The 25,253-nt window shown below is 43.1% G+C and overlaps 1 protein-coding gene across 1 annotated transcript; it reads left to right on the top strand.

Moving 5' to 3' along the window:
- The first annotated feature begins 3,354 nt into the window (after nucleotides 1-3,354).
- nampt2 (nicotinamide phosphoribosyltransferase 2) lies at nucleotides 3,355-24,990 on the top strand. The gene is made up of 11 exons (XM_084172510.1): nucleotides 3,355-3,560; nucleotides 5,914-6,052; nucleotides 10,012-10,115; nucleotides 10,281-10,409; nucleotides 13,110-13,268; nucleotides 16,571-16,701; nucleotides 16,884-17,109; nucleotides 17,588-17,707; nucleotides 17,823-17,963; nucleotides 22,487-22,612; nucleotides 22,771-24,990. The coding sequence occupies exons 1-11, from the start codon at nucleotides 3,513-3,515 to the stop codon at nucleotides 22,942-22,944; spliced, it is 1,497 nt and encodes a 498-aa protein (XP_084028636.1). The 5' UTR covers nucleotides 3,355-3,512; the 3' UTR covers nucleotides 22,945-24,990.
- The last annotated feature ends 263 nt before the right edge of the window (nucleotides 24,991-25,253 follow it).

Here is a 25,253-nt window from a genome sequence, read left to right as displayed (position 1 = left end):
CTTTTTCCCCCCACTGTATATATACCAGTTCTGAAAGTCTGCAACACCAGTAAGCAAGGGGCACCACCAAGCAAGCGGCACCATGAAGACCAATGAGCTCTCCAAACAGGTCAGGGACAAAGTTGTGGAGAAGTACAGATCAGGGTTGGGTTATACATGAATATCCGAAACTTTGAACATCCCACGGAGCACCATTAAATCCATTATTTAAAAATGGAAAGAATATGGCACCACGCCCACCAAAACTCACGGACCAGGCAAGGAGGGCATTAATCAGAGAGGCAACAAAGAGACCAAAGATAACCCTGAAGGAGCTGCAAAGCTCCACAGCGGATATTGGAGTATCTATCCATAGGACCACTTTAAGCCGTACACTCCACAGAGCTGGGCTTTACGGAAGAGTGGCCAGAAAAAAGCCATTGCTTGAAAAAATAAATAAACAAACACGTTTCTTGTTTGCCAAAAGGCATGTGGGAGAGTCTCCAAACATATGGAAGAAGGTACTCTGGTCAGATGAGACTAAAATTGAGCTTTTTGGCCATCAAGGAAAACGCTATTTCTGGCACAAACCCAACACCTTTCATCACTATGGTGGTGGCAGCATCATGCTGTGGGGATGTTTTTCATTGGCAGGGACTGGGAAACTGGTCAGAATTGAAGGAATGATGGATGGCGCTAAATACAGGGAAATTCTTGAGGGAAACCTGTTTCAGTCTTCTAAAGATTTGAGACTGGGACGGAGGTTCACCTTCCAGCAGGACAATGACCCTAAGCATACTGCTAAAGCAACACTTGAGTGGTTTAAGGGGAAACATTTAAATGTCTTGGAATGGCCTAGTCAAAGCCCAGACCTCAATCCAATTGAGAATCTGTGGTATGACTTAAAGATAGCTGTACACCAGCAGAACCCATCCAACTTGAAGGAGCTGGAGCAGTTTTGCCTTGAGGAATGGGCAAAAATCCCAGTGGCTAGATGTGCCAAGTTTATAGAGACATACCCCAAGAGACTTGCAGCTGTAATTGCTGCAAATGGTGGCTCTACAAGGTATTTACTTGGGGGGGGGGGGGGGGGGGGGGGGGGTGTATAGTTATGCACGCTCAAGTTTTCTGTTTTTTTGTTTCACAATAAAAAAGATTTTGCATCTTCAAAGTGGTAGGCATGTTGTGTAAATCAAATGATACAAACCCCCCAAAAATCTATTTTAATTCCAGGTTGTTAGGCAACAAAATAGGAAAAATGCCAAGGGGGGTGAATACTTTCGGCAGCCACTGTATATATATGGGAAGCAGGCAAATGCCTTTCACTTAGCTGTGTAAAGACAGACTGACAGGGGTGAGACAATTAATTTTAATTGATCTTAATGTTCTTTTGTTGGCAGACCAGGCACAAGCTCCACCACAGTCTGGACCTTCACTTCCTGATCACAGGCCACACCAAGTTTGCCCCCGACTGGTGCTTCGGCCTCATCAAGCAGCGCTTCAGAAAGATCAGAGTGAACACTTTGTCCGAGATTGCAGGACAGCACTGTGACGGGTCAACATCCCACAGCTGGTTGGACTGGAGGATGGTACAGTGCTGGTGGAAAGCTATGGCTGGCAACAACTCCTGACTCCGTACTTCATGCCGCTGACACAGATCAAGCAGTACCAGCACTTCAGGTGAATATCATTTTCATTGCATTGTATGAGGTTATTCTTCTTATCTAAACTTGGGAGGTGAATTGATGTTATGCAAGGTTGTAATGTCTTCTCAATTTGTTTTGTTATTTCCTGTTTTACAGCTTCGATGCTCTGGAGCCTGGTGTTGTTGTCGCCAAGGAGCGTTCGGACTCAGTCGGGACCAGCTTTCAGCTGCTGCGCAACACTGACATCCTTCCTCCCATAGATGGTCTGCATGTACAAGCACCACCTGGACTGGACACAGCTAGACACATTTTGCAACGAAGAGGCTATGGGCATCACATGCCCTGCACCAAAGTCAAGGGCAGGACAGAAACAGGCTCTCCAGATATATAGATTCCCTTGTTAATGCGTGGTTCGGACGGACCAGTTCATCACTGGGGGCGAGTTCCCAGTCATCAGCACTATCTGCAGTGCCTATATTCACGACTCTCTCCTAACACACACGCCATATGTTGCTGCTACTATTTTTTTTTTATCCTGCTGCTCAGCCACTTTACCCATGATTGTATGCATATAACTACCTCATCTATCACCAGTATCACTGAGATAGTTATTGATATTGACATCTTTTTTTCTCATATTGACTAACTATTTTTGATATTGCTACTATGCAAGTAACCATTTCGCTGTACCGTTTACACCTTCTGTAGAGACCCATCCACTTAGCAAAATGTGGCTGGGGGTTATAGCATTTCTTTCACATAACCCATCAATTTAGACAAGTGTGTCTGGGTAAGCGTAATCTAATATTTTTACCTGGAATTTTTCCTTATTGTAGGCTACTAGTTTTACCCTTAATCTTTACTACACTACTCACTGTTTAGCACATGACCGCACATGTGAATCTTTAAAGAGATGGGTGGGGCTGGCTTAAGAGTGTGTGAACAATGCTGAATGTGTGTAGACAAAAGAGCTCTCCAGTAGGTGAACCAAAACATTCAAGGAATATTTTATCAAAAGTGGAGTTACAAGTTGATCAACTTTCAAAGCAGAATTACTTTCCCATTGTTACTCAAACGCAGTGTATGATATACCATTTTGTAGCTCTGTCTCTCTGCTTTTATCCAATGTAAAAAACACAATTTCAAATTTTGCTACATAAGACCGAATCAAGGCTGTCGGACACATATAGGTTTGAGCGTCAGGCATGTCCTTATAGCCTTTTCCACGTTTGGAAAGCGGTTTGTTTTGCAATAGTTTATAAACATTTGCAATCCCACCTGTGCTAGTGGCAATATCAGGACTTTTGACTAGGTAGCCACTCACTAGGCCAGTCGTTCCCAACCTTTTTTGGTTACTGTACCTCCAACTGAATTTTGCTTTGACCGGAGTATCCTTAAAAGTACTCCCTCATATGCATTTTACCATGTAGGCCTATGATCTATGAGTCTTCTCAAGTTTCCCCAGTTGGAAAGCACTGCACTAGGCCTACAATCAGAAACTTAGCACCATCATTTCCCTTTAATCAACGCTTTCCGGGAAAGTGAAACTTTCTGTCAATTGATAACCAGCAGTGCTGAAATGAAACTTGTAAAACAGCGTGACCACGCCTTTTCCGTGCGTGAGAATATCAATATCAGAGGCGGAGCATTAACTACGTGCTTTCTGACATGCATGTTTTCAAACCCGCCCTCTCGACACAACCACAGAATTGTCCTTCTCTGGGCGGTCACAGCGGTCTAATTTCACTACTAGAAAGACGTAACACAGGAATAACGAAAGTATTGCACCTTTGTGTAGCTGCTATCTCCACCCTAGTTGTCAGCGTTCGATTTAGATAAAAGCGACGAAGCAGAGCACAGTCACATTCATCTCATTCAAGCATAACCATGGCAGCCCAGGATTTTAATATTTTGTTGGCGACAGATTCATACAAGGTGAGTGTCATGATCGCCGCTAACTTAACTCGCTAACTAGTAGTAGTTACCTAATTTCAGCAGTAGCATTATCATACCTATACGATAAGTGTCGCAAGTTGAAGCTGGCAACCTTTTAACATTTGCATCAGTTCTATTTTTCCTCTGTTTGACGTTGACGAAATGTTGTGGAAGTACGCCTTGCTAGGTTTCTGCCACAATGTAGCCGACATTCACTGGAGCGGACCTTATTTCAAGAACTAACTAGTAAGAAACTAACGTTATATTATATACAGGAGGCCACGAACCTAGCTACATAAACGAAACATAGCAAAGTAAGTAGCATGGCTGGTGTGCCGCCCTCAATCGTTATGTCTCATTAAAATACTCCTACTCTGAGTAGCTAGCTAGGTTACTAGCTAGCAATTTGACGCCTGAAAAATAAATGACCAATAGAGGTCAAAACGTAGCCTGGCCAGCTAGCAATCTATGTTGAATCAACAACAGCTGCCAGCTAATGCTAACTAGGTTATATGGTGTTTTGCTAGCCCTAGCTTGCTAAAAGCTAGTTTGGTGCTAATTTTGTCTACAGAGTATAACTTTTTTGGGGGGCATACCTACATTTGTACAACCTTTCCTCAAGCCTAGCTAGGTAACTACCTCTGAGTACATTACAGCCAAACTTTACCAGAGCGCAATAGCCCTGCTGAATGAATGTCAAATATCACTACCAAATGGCAAGGGTCCGCATGATGACTGCAAGTTTGTAATTTAGCGAGCCCAACTAATTAGTCAGTAAAAGTGTCCGTCGTCATAATCCTATAGTTTTTGCTGATTCAAGGAATCAAAGCTTGATGACTAGTTGATTATTGAATCAGCTGGGTAGTGGTAGGGCAAAAAACAAAACGAGGACCGAGTTTGGGAGACGCTGCTATAGACCAGTGTTTCCCAACTCCGGTCCTCGAGTACCCCCAACAGTACATATTTTTGTTGTGGCACCAGACAAGCACACCTGATTCTACTTGTCTACTAATCATCAAGCCCATGACAAGTTGAATCAGATGTTTCTGTCCAGGGCTACAACAAAAATGTGTGCTGTTTAGGGGGTACTTCAGGACTGGAGTTGGAGAAGAACTGCTATAGACCATTGATCTCAATCTAGCCTAAGTATCAGTTACACTTTTGCCACCAGATAAGCCTGGTTAGCCATCCTCTCTCTGTCCTCTCCCATCATTAACTCTCTCTGTTGTTGTTGTTGCATAATCATGTTTATGCTTTAGCTTACTTTTGGTTGACTTTGTGGTCCTACTTTTGTGTGAAGATTGAGGCCCCAGATTCCCTTATGTTTTCACTGTGAAAACTAACATCACCTGTTAACCTTTCCAAAACACCATCTCACCCATAATGGGAAGATGAAGGCAACAGAACAAAATAGGGGTGTCTTTCAAGTTTTCTTTTCTGTATTTGTCCCTGGTTGCGATGACTCCCATTCCTCCATACATGACGCTCCCAGAATTCCAGTCATGTGACACATAATAACATATGATGCACTGGCACTCACCACATCAGCTGGAATGTTTGCAAAACATCTGATTTGTTATTGCTAAGATCATGAGCCAGAGCCTTATGACTTCTAGATCAGCATCAAGGGGAAAGGAGATTCTGAGGGATAGGTAGGGTGAGCGAGGAGTAGAGGGAGAGAAAGTGTGGGAAAGGGAGAAAGTGCAGCTTGGAAAGAAATGGCTCTGATATTGCTCACCCCTGCCCGTTTTTGCAAATTGTACGTTTCCAAGTGGAGGGTAGTTGCTCTCAATTATTGAATTTGCTCACAAAGGCTGACCTGTGTTTTGAACTGGAATGAGGAGAGCACCCCCACCCACTGGAGCTCATGTTTGGCAGTGAGAGACATGGTACTGTACACAGCATCACGTTGCACACAAAACTCTTCACTTAGCCTAACTTAAGGGCTTATTTTGCATTAGCTCCACTTTCCCTCTTGGCACATTCATGTGCGAACCATTTGAAAACAAAACAAAACTCAGGAATATTGCTGTTTTATGTGCACTAATGAGCACTAATCAGTTGGAATGATGTGTAAGATGCAAAACAGGTGGTTCTCTAAATGAATAAGAGAAGTGCTTAGAACATCTTCCAGTGTATTAAGGTTCATCCTTAAGCTCTGAAATACACAGCTTTGACATTAGTCAAATGTACCTTTCTCATCATAGGCCTACACCTCATCTCTTCACTGACCTAATGGTTTATTATGTAGTTAATAACATGACCTCTAGATTCCAGATAGTTTGTCTTTTCTCTTGACTCCCTCGTTTCCCTTGTTGTAGCCTATTCAAACTGAATGTTTCCTCTTCCACAGATCACACACTACAAGCAGTACCCTCCCAATGTCAGCAAGGTCTACTCCTACTTTGAGTGCCGCCGCAAGAAGGGGGGCGCCCAGTTCAATGAGATCGTGTTTTTTGGCCTTCAGTACCTCCTGAAAAAGTATCTTTCAGGTAGGTCCACTTTCCACTTGCTTCTTTCATCTCCATTCTTTTAGAGTTCCATTCTTGAGTTTCTTCTTTGTCTCATTCTAGTCTGTTCTAGGCAAGTCAGTGTTTAGAGGTCACCTCAGCCCACACTGTGTGATGTGACTCTGCGGTATGTCACACAGTAATATGTTCTATTTACCACCAGTGTTGTCCTTTGTCACATAATGTGCATGTATGAACAACTAAGTCACTTGGTGAAGTTTATGGAAGAACTTTGCAAAACAAACCACAGATTTCATACACACAACCTCAATGGAACATTTGCAAATTCAATCAAATGGCCACATCCATGCAACATGAAAGCCTAGATAAAGTACACTACCGGTCAAAAGTTTTATAACACCTACTCATTAAAGGGTTTTTCTTTATTTGTACTATTTTCTACATTGTAGAATAATAGTGAAGACATCAAAACTATGAAATAACACATATGGAATCATGTAGTAAGCAAAAAAGTGTTAAACAAATCATAATATACACTGCTCAAAAAAATAAAGGGAACACTAAAATAACACACCCTAGATCTGAATGAATTAAATAATCTTATTAAATACTTTTTTCTTTACATAGTTGAATGTGCTGACAACAAAATCACACAAAATGTATCAATGGAAATCAAATGTATCAACCCATGGAGGTCTGGATTTGGAGTCACACTCAAAATTAAACTGGAAAACCGCACTACAGGCTGATCCAACTTTGATGTAATGTCCTTAAAACAAGTCAAAATGAGACTCCGTAGTGTGTGTGGCCTCCACGTGCCTGTATGACCTCCCTACAATGCCTGGGCATGCTCCCGATGAGGTGGCGGATGGTCTCCTGAGGGATCTCCTCCCAGACCTGGACTAAAGCATCCGCCAACTCCTGGACAGTCTGTGGTGCAACGTGGCGTTGGTGGATGGAGCGAGACATGATGTCCCAGATGTGCTCAATTGGATTCAGGTCTGGGGAACGGGCGGGCCAGTCCATAGCATCAATGCCTTCCTCTTGCAGGAACTGCTGACACACTCCAGCCACATGAGGACTAGCATTGTCTTGCATTAGGAGGAACCCAGGGCCAAATGCACCAGCATATGGTCTCACAAGGGGTCTGAGGATCTCATCTCGGTACCTAATGGCAGTCAGGCTACCTCTGGCGAGCACATGGAGGGCTGTGCGGCCCCCCAAAGAAATGCCACCCCACACCATGACTGACCCACCGCCAAACCGGTCATGCTGGAGGATGTTGCAGGCAGTAGAACGTTCTCCACGGCGTCTCCAGACTCTGTCACGTCTGTCACATGTGCTCAGTGTGAACCTGCTTTCATCTGTGAAGAGCACAGGGCGCCAGTGGCGAATTTGCCAATCTTGGTGTTCTCTGGCAAATGCCAAACGTCCTGCACGGTGTTGGGCTGTAAGCACAACCCCCACCTGTGGACGTCGGGCCCTCATACCACCCTCATGGAGTCTGTTTCTGACCGTTTGAGCAGACACATGCACATTTGTGGCCTGCTGGAGGTCATTTTGCAGGGCTCTGGCAGTGCTCCTCCTGCTCCTCCTTGCACAAAGGCGGAGGTAGCGGTCCTGCTGCTGGGTTGTTGCCCTCCTACGGCCTCCTCCACGTCTCCTGATGTACTGGCCTGTCTCCTGGTAGCGCCTCCATGCTCTGGACACTACGCTGACAGACACAGCAAACCTTCTTGCCACAGCTCGCATTGATGTGCCATCCTGGATGAGCTGCACTACCTGAGCCACTTGTGTGGGTTGTAGACTCCGTCTCATGCTACCACTAGAGTGAAAGCACCGCCAGCATTCAAAAGTGACCAAAACATCAGCCAGGAAGCATAGGAACTGAGAAGTGGTCTGTGGTCACCACCTGCAGAACCACTCCTTTATTGGGGGTGTCTTGCTAATTGCCTATAATTTCCACCTGTTGTCTATTCCATTTGCACAACAGCATGTGAAATGTATTGTCAATCAGTGTTGCTTCCTAAGTGGACAGTTTGATTTCACAGAAGTGTGATTGACTTGGAGTTATATTGTGTTGTTTAAGTGTTCCCTTTTATTTTTTTGAGCAGTGTATTTTATATTTGGATTCTTCAAATAGCCACCCTTTGCCTTGATGACAGCTTTGCACACTCTTGGCATTATCTCAACCAGCTTCACGAGGTAGTCACCTGGAATGCCTTTCAATTAACAGGTGTGCCTTAAGTTTTAATTTGTGGAATTTCTTTCCTTCTAAATGCGTTTGAGCCAATCAGTTGTGTTGTGACAAGGTAGGGGTGGTATACAGAAGATAGCCCTATTTGGTAAAAGACCAAGTCCATATTATGGCAAGAACAGCTCAAATAAGTAAAGAGAAATGACAATACATCATTACTTTAAGACACGAAGGTCAGTCAATGCGGAAAATCTCAAGAACTTTGAAGGTTTCTTCAAGTGCAGTCACAAAAACCATCAAGCGCAATGATGAAACTGGCTCTCGTGAGGACTGCCACAGGAATGGAAGACCCAGAGTTACCTCTGCTGCAGAGGATAAGTTCATTAGAGTTATCAGCCTCAGAAATTGCAGCCCAAATAAATGCTTCACAGAGTTCAAGTAACACACATCTCAACATCAACTGTTAAGAGGAGACTGTGTGAATCAGGCCTTCATGGTCGAATTGCTGCAAAGATACCACTACTAAAGGACACATAATAAGAAGAGACTTGCTTGGGCCAAGAAACACGAGCAATGGACATTTAGACCAGTGGAAATTTGTCCTTTGGTCTGCAATCCAAATTGGAGATTTTTGGTTCCAACCGCCGTGTCTTTGAGACGCGGTGTGGGTGTACGGATGATCTCTGCATGTGTATTTCCCACCGTAAAGCATGGAGGAGGAGGTGTTATGGTTGTGGGGGTGCTTTGCTGGTGACACTGTCTGTGATTTTATTTAGAATTCAAGGCACACTTAACCAGCATGGCTACCACAGCATTCTGCAGCTATACGCCATCCCATCTGATTTGGGCTTAGTGGGACTATCATTTGTTTTTCAACAGGACAGGCTGTGTAAGGGCTATTTTACCAAGAAGAAGAGTGATGGAATGCTGCATCAGATGACCTGGCCTCCACAATCCCCCGACCTCAACCAAATTGACATGGTTTGGGATGAGTCGGACCGCAGAGTGATGGAAAAGCAGCCAACAAGTGCTCAGCATATGTGGGAACTCCTTCAAGACTGTTGGAAAAGCATTCCAGGTGAAGCTGGTTGAGAGAATGCCAAGAGTGTGCAAAGCTGTCCTCAAGGTGAAGGGTGGCTATTTTGAAGAATCTCAAATATAAAATATATTTTGATTTGTTTAACACTTTTTTTGGTTACTGCATGATTCCATATGTATTATTTCATAGTTGTCTTCACTATTATTCTACAATGTAGAAAATAGTAAAAATAAAGAAAAACCCTTGAATGAGTAGGTGTTCTAAAACTTTTGATCGGTAGTGTATGTTTAAAAAGGACCAACATCAACTCATCTAATTTTAGGGTCACCAGACATGGCAGTCAGCAGTGTTTGTATCTGGCCCCAACTGCAGTCATGTGTGGAATGTGTGAACAGTGACCTGTCATCCTGAGAGGACCACTGAGGGTTTTGTTTCTGACTGCTGAGGTCCTCTGCCAGGCTAGGGTTTCACTCCTCTGATATCCAATCAGAGAGTCTCCTCCAGCCATGCTAGTCAGCCATGCTCCACCACTGGCTGTCTCTCTCTGTGGTACTTGATCAGCCACTGACACTCAATTTTGACTGAATGAAAGGGAATTGCAGTCAGTGGGAGGGGACAGAGATTTTTGCATTGATAGCTGAAATGTTGCTTGTGTGCTTGACAAAATGTGAGTTTTTGGTTTGTTTGTGTCTGTGTTCATTTTAGATTCTTGAATGACTTTTTCCCATTGTCTCCCCTAATCAGGACGAGTCATCACTGAGGAGAAGATTCAGGAAGCCAAAGTATTTTACCAGATGCACTTTAGACAGACTGTGTTTGATGAGGAAGGCTGGAGGAAAGTGCTGGAGGTAAGTGGGCTGTCTCAATCAGACTAGACACACTCTTATTTTAGCTTTTCAACTAAGACTATTTTACTGATGCAGTCTCAACTGTTAGGCTACTGACTGTAAGATGTTTATATGAACACACACACACACCGAGGTTAATTGTAGATTTTGATGCTGTTCCATCAGAAGTATGATGGCCGTCTCCCAATTCGAATCAAAGCGGTTCCCGAGGGGAAGATCATTCCCAGAGGGAACGTCCTCTTCACAGTGGAAAATACAGACCCAGATTTCTTCTGGCTCACCAACTATATTGAGGTAATTCTCTTAATTTCCCCCTTCAGTATCCCTTTCATTGTCATTTTGTTGTACTTCCTTTCTCTAATACAGCATGCGTTTCTTAAACCCTGTGAGTGTGCACACAAAATACACACACAGACAGAACAACGCCTCTTCCCCCCCAGGAGGCTGAAAAGATTAGGCAAGGCCCCTCAGATCCTCAAAGTTTATACAGCTGCACCATTGAGAGCATCTTGACTGGCTGCATCACCGCTTGGTATGGCAACTGCTTGGCATCCGACCGCAAGGCGCTACAGAGGGTAGTACGTATGGCCCAGTAAATCATTGGTGCCGTGCTCCCTTCCATCCAGGACCTCTATACCAGGCGTGTCAGAGGAAGGCCCTAAAAATTGTCAAAGACTCCAGCCACCTAAGTTATAAACTGTTCTCTCCGCTACCGCATGGAAAGCGGTACCGATGCAACAAGTCTGGACCCAACAGGACCCTGAACAGCTTCTACCCCCAAGCCGTAAGACTGCTAAATAGTTAGTCCGGGGGGCTATTGGTAACTATTTTTGCACTAACTCTGCTACTGTTTATGATCTATCCTGTTGCCTAGTCACTTACAGTGCCTTCAGAAAGTATTCATACCCCATGACTTGTTCCACATTTTGTTGTTACAACCTGAATTCAAAATGGATTCAATATATTTTTTCTCTCACCCATCTACACACAATACATTTACATTTAAGTCATTTAGCAGACGCTCTTATCCAGAGCGACTTACAAATTGCTGATACCCCATAATCACAAAGTGAAAACATGTTTTTAGCACATTTCTTAAATGAAATACAGAAATATCTCATTTTATTTATTTAAGTATTCACACCCCTGAGTCAGTACTTTGTAGAAGCAGATTTGGCACATCTGCCCATTTTTATTATTTTCAAAATTCTTCAAGCACTCAAACTGGTTGTTGATCATTGCTAGACAACCATTTTCAGGTCTTGCCATAGATTTTCAAGTAGTTTTAATTCAAAACTGTAACTTGGCCACTAGGGAACATTCACTGTCTTCTTTGTAAGCAACGCCAGTGTATATTTGGCCTTGTGTATTAGGTTATAGTCCTGCTGAAAGGTGAATTCATCTCCCAGGGTCTAGTGGAAAGCAGACTGAACCAGGTTTTCCTCTAGGATTTTGCCTGTGTTTAGCTCCATTCTGTTTATTTTTTATCCTGGAAAAACTCCTCAGACCTTAATGATTTCAAGCATACCCATAACATGATGCAGCTGCCACTATGCTTGAAAAAAATGGAGATTGGTACTCAGAAATGTATTGTATTTGCCCCCAACATATCTACAGTACCTCAATTACCTCGTATCCCTGCACATTGACTCGATACTTGTACCCTGTGTATATAGCCAAGTTATCTTTACTCATTGTGTATTAAAATGGTCCAAACGCACAGTTGTTAAGGCGCAACAGCGCCTCTTCCCCCTCAGGAGGTTGAAAAAGTTTGGCATGGGCCCTCAAATCCTCAAAGTTCTACAGCTGTACCGTTGAGAGCATTTTGACTGGCTGCATCTCACTGCCTGGTATGGCAATGGCACCGCCCTCGATCGCATGGCGCTACAGAGGGTGGTGCAGACAGCCCAGTACATCACTGGGGCCGAGTTCCCTGCCACCCAGGACATGTATATCAGGCGGTGTGGTAGGTAGTCCCGGAAGATCATTAAATACTCCAACCACCCAAGCCATAGACTATTCTCTCTGCTTCCGCACTGCAAGCGGTACCGGTGCATCAAGTCTGGCACCAACAGGCTCTTGAACAGCTTCTATCCCCAAGCAATAAGAGTGATAAATAGCTACACAGACTATCGGAGTTAACCTTGTATCCTCATGGACCTTTAAAAAAAAAAAAAAAAAAGTTTTTTGTCTCTGCACACATTCTCACTCAATCATCTGCTCACTCACACATACTGTAACATGCACATACATTTATACTGACTGTACACTCACGCACACCCACTCACATACCAGCTGCTGCTACACTGTTTATCATATATCCTGATGCCTAGTCACCTTGCCCTATACATATCTACCTCCATCACGCCAGTATCCCTGCATATATGGTATTGGAACTGAACCTGTATATAGTATGCATACTTACTTTTTGTGTTCTTCATATTTATTCTTATTTCTCTTTTTTTTGTATTACATTGTTATTGATTATTGCATTGTTGGGTTTTGAGTTTGCAAGAAAGGCATTCCACTGTACTTGTGCATGTGACATTAAAACGTAACTTTATTCCTTGTTATTTTTCTTCTCTCTGTTTTGTTGGGAAGGGCCTGTAAGTAAGCATTTCAATTTTGGTCCACCTGTTTACGAAGCATGTGACAAATACAATTTGATTTGTATGTATGGTGACACCGTCATGGCGTCAGAGACCATTGCAATTCCCCTAATCAGGTCAATGAGGATGATTCCACCCAGTCACTCTGGCCTTTTTTCTGTTCAGCAGGGGATAGCTTAGCCTGCCGGCACTGAGCCCAACACCAGCCACAGCTTTTGATATCCAGCCCCCACCCATTTCTACTTCCTTTCCAGCACCAATGGCACAGACATGTCCCTTTTTGTAAAGGTTTTAGAAGTAGTCTCTGAACAAAATCAACTTCTCCAATCAAATGGTGTTTTGACGATCTCTTTCTGTGTGTGTTTTCTCTTTTTCTCTCTCACAGACCATGCTGGTCCAGATGTGGTATCCCATCAGTGTGGCGACCATCTCCCGGGAGTTTAAGAAGATCCTGGCCAAGCACCTGAAGGCCACGTCAGGCAGTCTGGAGGGCCTGGACTTCAAACTGCATGACTTTGGCTATAGAGGGGTCTCCTCGCAGGAGGTAAGAACCATGGCAGGCCCAGCCAGAAGAGGACTGGTCACACCTCTGAGCCTGGTTTCTTCCTAGGTTCCTGCCTTCTTGGGAATTTTTCCTGGCCACTGTGCTTCTGCATTGCTTGCTCTTTGGAGTTTTGGGCTGGGTATCTATAAAGCACTTTGTTACAACTTCTGATGTAAAAAAATAAAAGGCTTTATAAAATAGATTTGATGAAGAGCAACAAAGTCTAGCATTAAATATGCATATATAATGAACAAAAATATAAATGTAATATGCAACATTCTTTAAAAAAAAACTAAATTACAGTTCATATAAGGAAATCAGTCAATTGACTGGGAATACAGATATGGAACTGTTAGTCACAGATACCTTTAAAAATAATAAAAAAAGGTAGGAGCGTGGATCAGAAAACCAGTCAGTATCTGGGGTGACCACCATTTTCCTCATGCAGCGTGACACATCTCCTCATAGAGCTGATCAGGCTGTTGATTGTGGAATGTTGTCCCACGCCTCTTCAAAGGCTGTGCGAAGTTGCTGGATAATGGCGGGAACTGGAACACGCTGTCATACACGTCGATCCAGAGCATACCAAACATGATCAATGGGTGACATGTCTGGTGAGTGGAAGAACTGGGACATTTTCAGCTTCCAGTAATTGTGTACAGATCCTTACGACATGGGGGCGTGCATTATCATGCTGAAACATGAGGTGATGGCGGCGGATGAATGGCACGACAAAGGGCCTCAGGATCTCGTCATGGTATCTCTGTGCATTCAAATTGCCATCCATAAAACGCAATTGTGTTAGTTGTCTGTAGTTTATGCCTGCCCATACGATAACCCCACCTCCACCATGGGGCACTCTGTTCACAACATTGACGTCAGAAAAACACTCGCCCACATGACGCCATACACGTGGTCTGTGGTTGTGAGGGCGGTTGGACGTACTGCCAAGTTCTCTAAAACGACGTTGGCAGCGGCTTATGGTAGATAAATCAACATTCAATTCTCTGGCACTGCAGTCAGCATGCCAATTGCACGCTCCCTCAACTTGAGACATCTGCGGCATTGTGTTGTGAGACAGAACTGCACATTTTAGTGGCCTTTTATTGTCCTCAGCACAAGGTGAACCTGTGTAATGATCGTGCTGTTTAATCAGGTCCTTGATATAAGTATTCAGACCCTTTGCTATTAGATTCGAAATTGAGCTCTGGTGCATCCTGTTTCCATTGATCATCCTTGAGATGTTTCTACAACTTGATTGGAGTCCACCTGTGGTAAATTCAATTGAATGGACATGATTTGGAAAGGCACACACCTGTCTATATAAGGTCCCACAGTTGACTGTGCGTGTCAGAGCAAAAACCAAGCCATGAGGATGAAGGAATTGTCTGTAGAGCTCCAAGACAGTATTGTGTCGAGGTACAGATCTGGGGAAGGGTACCAAAACATTTCTGCAGCATTGAAGGTCCCCAAGAACACAGTGGCCTCAATCATTCTTAAATTGAAGACTCTTCCTAGAGCTGGCTGCCCGGCCAAACTGTGCAATCGGGGGAGAAGGGCCTTGGTCAGGGAGGTGACCAAGAACCCATTAGTCACTCTGACAGAGCTCTAGAGTTCCTCTGTGGAGATGGGAGAACATTCCAGAAGACAACCATCTCTGCAGCACTCCACCAATCAGGCCTTTATGGTAGTGGCCAGACAGAAGCCCCTCCTTAGTAAAAGGCACATGACAGCCCGCTTGGAGTTTGACAAAAGGCACCTAAAGACTCAGATGAAACTCTTTGGCCTGAATGCTAAGCGTCACGTCTGGAGGAAACCTGGCACCATCCCTACGGTGAAGCATGGTGGTGGCAGCATGCTGTGGGGATGTTTTTCAGCGGCAGGGACTGGGAGACTAGTCAGGATAGAGGCAAAGATGAACAGAGATCCTTGATGAAAACCTGCTTCAGAGCGCTCAGGACCTCAGACTGGGGCGAAGGTTCACCTTCCAACAGGACAATGACCCTAAGCACACAGCCAAGACAACGCAGGAGTGGTTTCGGGACAAGTCTCTGAATGTCCTTGAGTGGCCCAGACTTGACCCCGATCGAACATCTCTGGAGAGGCCTTGAAAATAGCTGTGAAGCAACGCTCCCCATCCAACCTGACAGAGCTTGAGAGGATCTGCAGAGAAGAATGGGAGAAACTCCCCAAATACAGGTGTGTCAAGCTTGTGGCTTCATACCCAAGAAGAATCGATGCTGTAATCGCTGCCAAAGGTGCTTCAACCAAGTACAGAGTAAAGGGTCTGCATACTTATGTAAATGTAATATTTTTGCAAAAAAAATCTAAAAACCTGTTTATGCTTTGTCAAAAATATAAACGAAACATGTAAAGTGTTGGTTACATGAGTTTATATAAAAAATCCTGTACATTTTTCTATACGCACAAAAAGCGTATTTCTCTCATGTTGTGCACAAATTTGTTTACATCCCTGTTAGTGATCATGTCTCCTTTGCCAAGATAATCCATCCACCAGACAGGTGTGGCATATCAATAAACTGGTTAAACTGCACGATCATTACACAGGTCCACCTTGTGCTGGGGACAATAAAAGGCCACTTTAAAATGTGCGGTTTTGTCACACAACACAACACCACTGATGTCTCAAGTTTTGACAGAGCGTGCAGTTGGCATGTCCCTACCATAAGCTGCCTCCAATGTAGTTTTAGAGAATTTGGCAGAATGTCCAACCGGCCTCACAACCGCAGACCACGTGGGGTGGGGTGCTGAGGAGTATTTGTCTGTAATAAAGCCCTTTTGTGGTGAAAAACTCATTCTGATTGGCTGTGGTTGGCTACCCAGTGCGTGGGCCTATGCCCACCGATGGCTGAGCCCCTGCCCAGTCGTGAAATCCATCAATTTAATTTTTTAGATTTTTTTTTTATAGGGCCTAATGAATTGAATTGAATTGAATTGACCGATTTTTATCCTTATATGAATTATTGAAGTTGTTGCATGGTGTTTATATTTTTGTTCAGTATAGTTTGAGATGCCCCTTCCCAAATTTGGGTATTTCTTGTAGCAAATTATTGCTGACTATTTTCATTAGTGTTCAAAGGAGAGCCAGACAGAGCCTGTAGGTCTCACTGGCGCATCACTGTGACTATAACCAGATTGAACAGAGACTGGTCAAAATGCTGTTCTCAGGGATGATGCGTAGGTAACTGGAAAGGGGCTGGGGTTTTAGAGCAGACTTTTTCTTTCAATTGCACACTTCTGTCTGTGTGACTTGAAACTGATGATTCTCCCTCCTTTCTCAGTCTGCGGCATTAGGCGGGGCAGCCCACCTGGTGAATTTCTACAGTACAGACACTGTAGCAGGGCTACTGATGGCCCAGCGATACTACGGCTGCCCCATGGCAGGCTTTTCTATGCCTGCAGCAGAGCATAGGTAAGACTCCAGTGCACAAACACATACACACTCACTCACATATTCCCTTTCACAAATTTTACTTTGTGGCTTTTGACATGTACAGCAAACATGCAGCCCTAAGTGTAGGGATAAGGGGTTTTCAGTCGGGCAAGTCTATTGAAAATCAGTTCCTTAAAACCAATCTCATCTTCTCCTTTTAGTACGATCATCTCGTGGGGGCGGAGCAGGGAGAAGGAGGCCTTTGAGAGCCTGCTGGACCAGTTCCCGACCGGGCCGGTGTCAGTGGTCAGTGACAGCTACGACATCTTCAAGGCTTGTAGACACATCTGGGGGGACAAGCTGAAGGAGCGCGTGATAGAGCGGAGCGAAGACTCCTGCCTGATCATCCGGCCCGACTCAGGAGACCCCGCAGAGACCCTCATCGAGGTGGGGGAACACGCACACACCTACCATCCTTTTGGGATCCCTCGTAGTCAAGTATGATCTCACTCCAAGTGTCACAGGTCTGGGTTGTGGTGTGGATCTGGCTGGCCATACACACACACACACACGGTACATGGTTCATTTCCAGTTTCCATCCAAGCTCTTCCAAGGTCTACTTCTCTTGGGGTCTACTGCAAATGATGTTTTCTGAAAAGAGCAGTTCGTTTTAAGTTGCTCATGGCTGTTCTTTAATGTTTTATTGATTCTAAGACAGACTTGTGTTCTTGTTCAGATTGGATTTCAGGTTCCATGTTGTCAGCCTTGGGACCTACAGGCTTGGTGTGCTCTATACACTTAGCTCTTATTGATTCCCTTAGAAATGTTACTCTGTCTGTGTGGGGGTTTCAGTTGCCTATTATTGTCTCTTTGATTCAAGTTTCAAAGTTTGGATGCAGTACTTGACTACCTGTTCCCTCCCTAGGTGATAAAGATTTTGGAGGAGTGCTTCGGTTGCTCTCTGAACTCTCAAGGCTTTAAGGTGCTGCCATCTTACCTGCGTATCATCCAGGGTGACGGCATTGATCTCAACTCAGTGGATGAGGTAAGAAAATAACGTACATACACCACCCACGAACACCCGTCTGGCATACCTATAACCCTCTGGATATACCCTTATTGCCTGTACCACATTGTTTAACTGCTTTCTCTTCCTGTAGATCCTGGAGAAGTTGAGTGACGAAGGCTGGAGTGCTGAGAATGTGTTCTTTGGCTGTGGGAGCGCCCTCCTTCAGAAGCTCAACAGAGACACACTCAACTGTGCCTTCAAGTGCAGCTACGTGGAGACCAATGGGAAGGGGGTATGTTACTCACTTATTTACTTACATACAGTGCCTTCAGAAAGTATTCATACCCCTTGACTTATTCTACATTTTGTTGTTACAGCCTGAATTCATCATTGATTAAATGTTTTTTCTCATCCATCTTCACACAGTACCCATAATAACAAGGTGAAAACACATTTTTAGAAATATTTGCGAATTTATTGAAAATGAAATAAAAGTATCTCATTTACATAAGTATTTACACCCCTGAGTCAATACATGTTAGAATCACCTTTTGCAGCATCTACAGCTGTGAGTCGTTCTGGGTAAGTAGAGCTTTGCACACCGGGATTGTATTTTAACATTTATTACAAAAATTCTTCAAGCTCTTTCAAGTTCAAGTCTTGCCATACATTTTCAAGCCAATTTAAGTCAAAACTGTAACTAGGCCACTGAGGAATGTCATCTTGGTAAGCAACTCTAGTGTATATTTGGCCTTGTTTTAGGTTATTCTCCTGCTGGAAGGTCTGTTGGAAGGCAGACTGAACCAGGTTTTCCTCTAGGATTTTGCCTGTGTTTAGCACTATTCCATTTATTTGTATTAAAAAAACTCCTTAGTCCTTGCCGATGACAAGCTTACCCATAACATGATGCAGGCACCACACCACCATTCTTGAAAATATGAAGAGTGGTACTCAGTAATTTCTTGTGTTGGATTTGCCCCTAACATATTGCTTTGTATTCAGGACATAAAGTTCATTTCTTTAGTGCAGTTTTACTTTACTGCCTTATTGGATGTTTTGGAATATATGTTTTATATGTACAGGCTTCCTTCTTTTCATTCTGTCAATTAGGTTAGTATTGTGGAGTAACTATAATGTTGTTGATCAATCTTCAGTTTTCTCCTATCACAGCCATTAAACTCTGTAACTGTTTTAAAGTCACCATTGGCCTCATGGTGAAATCCCTGAGCGGTTTCCTTCCTCTCCAACAACCTGAGCTAGGAAGGACGCCTTTATCTTTGTAGTGACTGGCTGTATAGATGGGTTGGTTGTTTAGCAACAAAACCGACACGTGCTCAACTATGGGGCAAAACAGACAGTTGGCTTAGATTGTTGACGTGTAAGCTATATTTCTTCTCCAATGTTTATTAAAAACATATACATCATTACAGTTGTTGGTTAGCTAGCTAGTGAATTTTTGCCATATTAGCATTGACATGAAATCAGTCAAAACACCTCAAAACAAGACATGGTATCAAGAACAAGGTGAAACGAGCCACTTACGATTCCCCACATGACAGTTTCTTGTCATTCTTGCTAGCAATCTGGCCATCCAGAATCACAACAACACGCTGACTTCTGCCCCATGGAAGCGTGCACATCGTTTTAGTGATGTTGCCAGCAAACCCATCTATAGATACACCATCCAAAGTTTTCACCATGCTCAAAGGGATATTCAAGGTCTGCGTTTTTTTTTTTACCCATCTACCAATACGTGCCCTTCTTTGCGAAGCATTGGAAAACCTCCCCAGTAGCGGTGCGTGGGTAAAATCACTGAGCAAGCCAAGCCAGTAAAACATCCGTATTACAACCTATGTTGTGATAATTGTGTTGTTTGCTCTATAACCTATTTGTTCATACGCCACTGTGAAATACAATAACGCCGTGACAGCAAAAACACAACAGTCACACAGTGGCGAAATAAATTCAACTACACATACGTGTGTTTCATCACAAAACCGGTGAGCAATATCTGTCCAGGGAAGTCCACAAAGCAAATATTGCATGTAACAAACAGTTATATGACCTGCAACATTGTCAAGTTTCCTAAACAACTACTGATTTAGAACCACGGAGTTACCACAAGTCAGCACAAAGACAACAGGAGCACTGCCTCCGCTATTTCGGCACCATTTCAACTTAAACATTTAAACATCATCAAATTAACAAGGCTACAGTGGGGAGAACAAGTTTTTGATACACTGCCGATTTTGCAGGTTTTCCTACTTACAAAGCATGTAGAGGTCTGTAATTTTTATCATAGGTACACTTCAACTGTGAGAGACGGAATCTAAAACAAAAATCCAGAAAATCACATTGTATGATTTTTAAGTAATTAATTTGCATTTTATTGCATGACATAAGTATTTGATACATCAGAAAAGCAGAACTTAATATTTGGTACAGAAACCTTTGTTTGCAATTACAGAGATCATACGTTTCCTGTAGATCTTGACCAGGTTTGCACACACTGCAGCAGGGATTTTGGCCCACTCCTCCATACAGACCTTCTCCAGATCCTTCAGGTTTCGGGGCTGTCACTGGGCAATACGGACTTTCAGTTCCCTACAAAGATTTTCTATTGGGTTCAGGTCTGGAGACTGGCTAGGCCACCCCAGGACCTTGATGCTTCTTACGGAGCCACTCCTTAGTTGCCCTGGCTGTGTGTTTCGGGTCGTGGTCATGCTGGAAGACCCAGCCACGACCCATCTTCAATGCTCCTACTGAGGGAAGGAGGTTGTTGGCCAAGATCTCGCGATACATGGCCCCATCCATCCTCCCCTCAATACGGAGCAGTCGTCCTGTCCCCTTTGCAGAAAAGCATCCCCAAAGAATGATGTTTCCACCTCCATGCTTCACGGTTGGGATGGTGTTCTTGGGGTTGTACTCATCCTTCTTCTTCTTCCTCCAAACACGGCGAGTGGAGTTTAGATCAATTTCTGTCTCATCAGACCACATGACCTTCTCCCATTCCTCCTCTGGATCATCCAGATGGTCATTGGCAAACTTCAGACGGGCCTGGACATGCGCTGGCTTGAGCAGGGGGACCTTGCGTGCGCTGCAGGATTTTAATCCATGACGGTTTAGTGTGTTACTAAAGGTTTTCTTTGAGACTGTGGACCCAGCTCTCTTCAGGTCATTGACCAGGTCCTGCCGTGTAGTTCTGGGCTGATCCCTCACCTTCCTCATGATCATTGATGCCCCACGAGGTGAGATCTTGTATGGAGCCCCAGACCGAGGGTGATTGACCGCCATCTTGAACTTCTTCCATTTTCTAATAATTGCGCCAACAGTTGTTGCCTTCTCACCAAGCTGCTTGCCTATTGTCCTGTAGCCCATCCCAGCCTTGTGCAGGTCTACAATTGTATCCCTGATGTCCTTACACAGCTCTCTGGTCTTGGCCATTGTGGAGAGGTTGGAGTCTGTTTGATTGAGTGTTAATGAGTGGAGAACAGGAGGGCTTCTTAAAGAAAAACTAACAGGTCTGTGAGAGCTGGAATTCTTACTGGTTGGTAGGTGATCAAATACTTATGTCATGCAATAAAATGCAAATTAATTACTTAAAAATCATACAATGTGATTTTCTGGATAGGTACACAGTTGAAGTGTACCTATGATAAAAATTACAGTCCTCTACATGCTTTGTAAGTAGGAAAACCTGCAAAATCGGCAGTGTATCAAATACTTGTTCTCCCCACTGTATATATGCTTAGTTTAATACACTGAAAACCAACTTTAAAGATACCAAAATCAATTTAGTCCAAACAATGTTGCTAAATATCGTGTGCGCGCGAAACATATTTTTTACTCAACCTACTTGTAGACTAGTTGAACGCCAATGCCGCCATCCTCGCTTTCATGTTGGCAAAACAATCTATGCCTCTGTCATACAGTACGCTTTTAGTTTTTGTTGTCATAGGCTACCTAGCTAAAATGTATTCTAGCCTAACTTCCTTGCATGGGCAACAATGAACCAGCTAAGTTATCTAGCTAGTTAACGTGAGCCTAGAAAGGCCACCCTGGTCTTTGTGGTTGAATCTGTGTTTGAAATTCACTGCTCTACTGAGGGACCTTACAGATAATTGTATGTGTGGGGTACATAGATGAGGTAGTCATTCAAAAATCATGTTAAACACTTATTGTACACTGTGTGAGTCCATGCAACTTATTATGTGACTTGTTAAGCACATTTCTACTCCTGAACTTATTTAGGCTTGCCATAACAACAGGGTTGAACTATGTATTGACTAAAGACATTTCAGCTTTTCATTTTTTATTAATTTGTAAACATTTCTAAAATCATATTTCCACTTTGACATTATGGGGTATTGTGTGGAGGCCAGTGATGCAAAATCACAATTTAATCCATTTTAAATTCGGGCTGTAAAACAACAAAAATGTGGAAAAGGTCAAGGGGTGTGAACACTGAAGTCACTAAGTGCTGCTGGGAGTTTCTAGTGATTCAATGAAGATGAAAAGCAGCCATTTTTACCCACTTAGCCTTTCACTGATAGAATATAAAATGGCAAAATCTTAAATGGGTTATGAGGAATACCTCCTCATATTTTGTAGTGATTGTGGTATGCTCAAAGGAAACCTGACGTGGGAATCAGTCTTTATTTGACAATGGGCTCAGTCACAATCGATTTTCTGTGTTTATAAACAACCCACACAAATCAAAGAATTGAAGTGTTCAGAAGAGTTTGTTTTCCCAGGTGGATGAGAACAAAGGTGATTTTAACATGTTTCCGTCTGGTGTGTTTGTGTTTTGTCTAGATGGATGTGTACAAGCAGCCTGTGACCGACCCGTCCAAGGGGTCAAAGAGAGGTCTTCTGTCGCTTAGGAGAAACTCTGATGGCTTCATTGAGACGGTAGAGCGAGGGGTGGGCAAGCCAGAGGAGGTGAGGCCTTAAATAGGGGAAGATGTTTCACCTGGGAGGAATAGAGCACACATGCTCACCTCTGCGTGATTACTGTGTCAACGGTTATTCAAGTCTACATTTTCTAACACACTCTTTCATAGTCTCATGTTTTACTGACTCTGGTGTGTCTTTCTCAGGACATGCTGGTGATTGTGTTTGAGAATGGCTCCATCATGCAGGAGTACACTCTGGAGGAGATCCGGAAGAATGCTCGGCTCCAAGAAGACGACGTCGCCCCCTCCCAACACAACCAGGACGAGCCCAAGAGCCTGGACCTGCACCAGAAACACATCATGAACAGGGTGCACTAAATAACACAACACCCCCACCTGTAAAGCAGTGCACTGACTGTCTGTAAACTGGAGGCATATCATATAATGAACTGGGTTTACTCATTGCAAGAAGTCCCGTGTAGCTCAGTAAGTAGAGCATGGCGCTTGCAACGCCAGGGTTGTGGTTTCGATTCCCACGGGGGGCCAGTATGAAAAAAAATATATATGCACTCACTAACTGTTAGTCGCTCTGGATAAGAGCGTCTGCTAAATGACTAAAATGTAAAAGAAGTCCTACTACAGTTCTACATTAGAGGAGTGCACTGATTGTCAGGGCACATAAGAATGGTGTTATTGGAGCTGCACCATAAGCACAACTTTTTAATTTGGGATGCAGTAATCTTTAGCACACGAGTCACATAATGGAGTGCTCTGATCATCAACCTGCATGCAATTCCTTGTTCAACACTCACTTTGGACCAATGATTGACCTGCTGTCTTGTGTTGTACTTCTATTTTGTCTGAAGAGCACATAATATATATCACTATTTGTGTTGTCAGGCAGCATATGATATGATGTAGAGTGGAAGGATGCTTAATTGTTAGATTCCATTGCTTCAGGCTATCCTATAATGCACTAAATTATACTATAATTTTATTTTTCTAAAATATATTGTGTTTCTGACAACCGGACAGGTTGTTCAGATGAATACCATACACCCTGAACTATGAGATGTACTGTCTTGATTGCCTCTTGGCCTGTTTCTGTTTTTGGTGAACTTATTTCGTTTATTTGCCCATTTCATCAGATTAATCCATTTATCCTACCAAATTTTCTGGAGTTAGTCTGACAAAATTGCACTAATTGAAAGTGTGTCCTCATTTGCATTTAGCCATCTCAATGTCCAAATGCATCTGCTGTCCCACTCCCAATACATCATATGATCAGGTCCTCCAGTCTAGACTGGGCATAAGTATTGGCTGGTTATTTAAGAGGATGACTATTTCAGGATTTTTTTTTGCTGAAGTATTTTCCCCAGGAGCTGTATGCTTTTTTGGTTGTTTTTTACCCTTTTTGGGGGGATCCACCTCGTTATTTGATTAAGCTCTTTAGCAGGCTTTGAAGAGCTGATATTACTGTTATATTTTAGTAGAGGTAGAGTTGGTTTTAGAATTGACTGATCCTTGTTTTTAGTCTCCCGTGTTAAGCAGAATTTTTTTAGTTCTTTAACTGATTCTTCTTGACATTTTTTAGCTATGATAGCAATGCTGCACTTGGGGCAGAATCCTAACTTGACATCTGCATTTTTAACTCAGGCCTTTGTGTGTTGATGTCACTAGGACTGGTGTGCATGTGTTATATACATGCAAATCTAGTTATGCACGTGAGTCTCAAATTGGGATTATGTAAGAGAAACTTGATTGGGTTTTTTGTTCTGATTGATTGATATAACAGTGGGCTATTTATGTTGACCATAAGATTCCTGAGACAACATCAAAGACTATTGAAATGTATGGGCTCCAGACTTGTCTCTGACCTCATACTTTTGTTCTCTTGCCTTAGGAACCATTGCCATTCGAATCAGTCATTTGGGGTTTTCTATTTCTTTTCATTTTAATCCACATTCTCTGTACAACATCAGCGTGAAATTAGGTACTTTCTTTTGTGAGTTGATTTGCTTCGGATGCCTTTAATTCTCTGTGATGTAGATGCTGGTTTGCTTGACTGGTGCTGTCCCATACTGCTCTTCTGTCTGGTGGAGACCCAGGTTAATTAAGACCATGCTGTGGTTTAGATCTTTGAGCCCTTTTCAGCCCCATATTATATTATTTGAAGCAAAAATAATTTTGGAGTGTTCTTATTAATTGGGCAAGAAGCAGTTGACCCTACCTCATTTTCTATATAAATGATATTGTACATGAAGATTGATACTAATGGTATATATTATTATTGTGTAAATACCTTTAGAAAATTGTGGTCTGCTTTTAGTTAATTAAATGTGACAGCATTAGTTTCTTTTTGTTTTTGAGTTTTACAAAAGTTATATTGTATGGCAAAAAAATAAATATGCTCTTGACTAAATGCTCTTGACTGAAAATGTTTTTGTATTTTCTTCTGCCCTATAATATTGGTATTTAATAACACCAAGTATTTCACCAGAGTTAACTGATGTTATGTCTGTTCCTTAAGTTTTCCAAAATGTGAATACTGGTAAATCATGTACAGTAATTACCTACCAGTTGTTATGATGCCAGTAAAAAGCAGTGATTATTTTGTATTATTAGGAATGGTGCAGTAGCGGGCCGGATTCAAACCCACGCCAACAGTGTTTTTGTATTTATTATGG

The sequence above is a fragment of the Coregonus lavaretus genome (genome assembly GCF_964263955.1).
Source record: "Coregonus lavaretus genome assembly, chromosome: 12".
In the NCBI taxonomy this organism is placed as follows: domain Eukaryota; kingdom Metazoa; phylum Chordata; class Actinopteri; order Salmoniformes; family Salmonidae; genus Coregonus; species Coregonus lavaretus.
The sequence above is the reverse complement of the archived record's forward strand: the minus strand, read 5'-3'. Positions and strand labels throughout refer to the sequence as shown.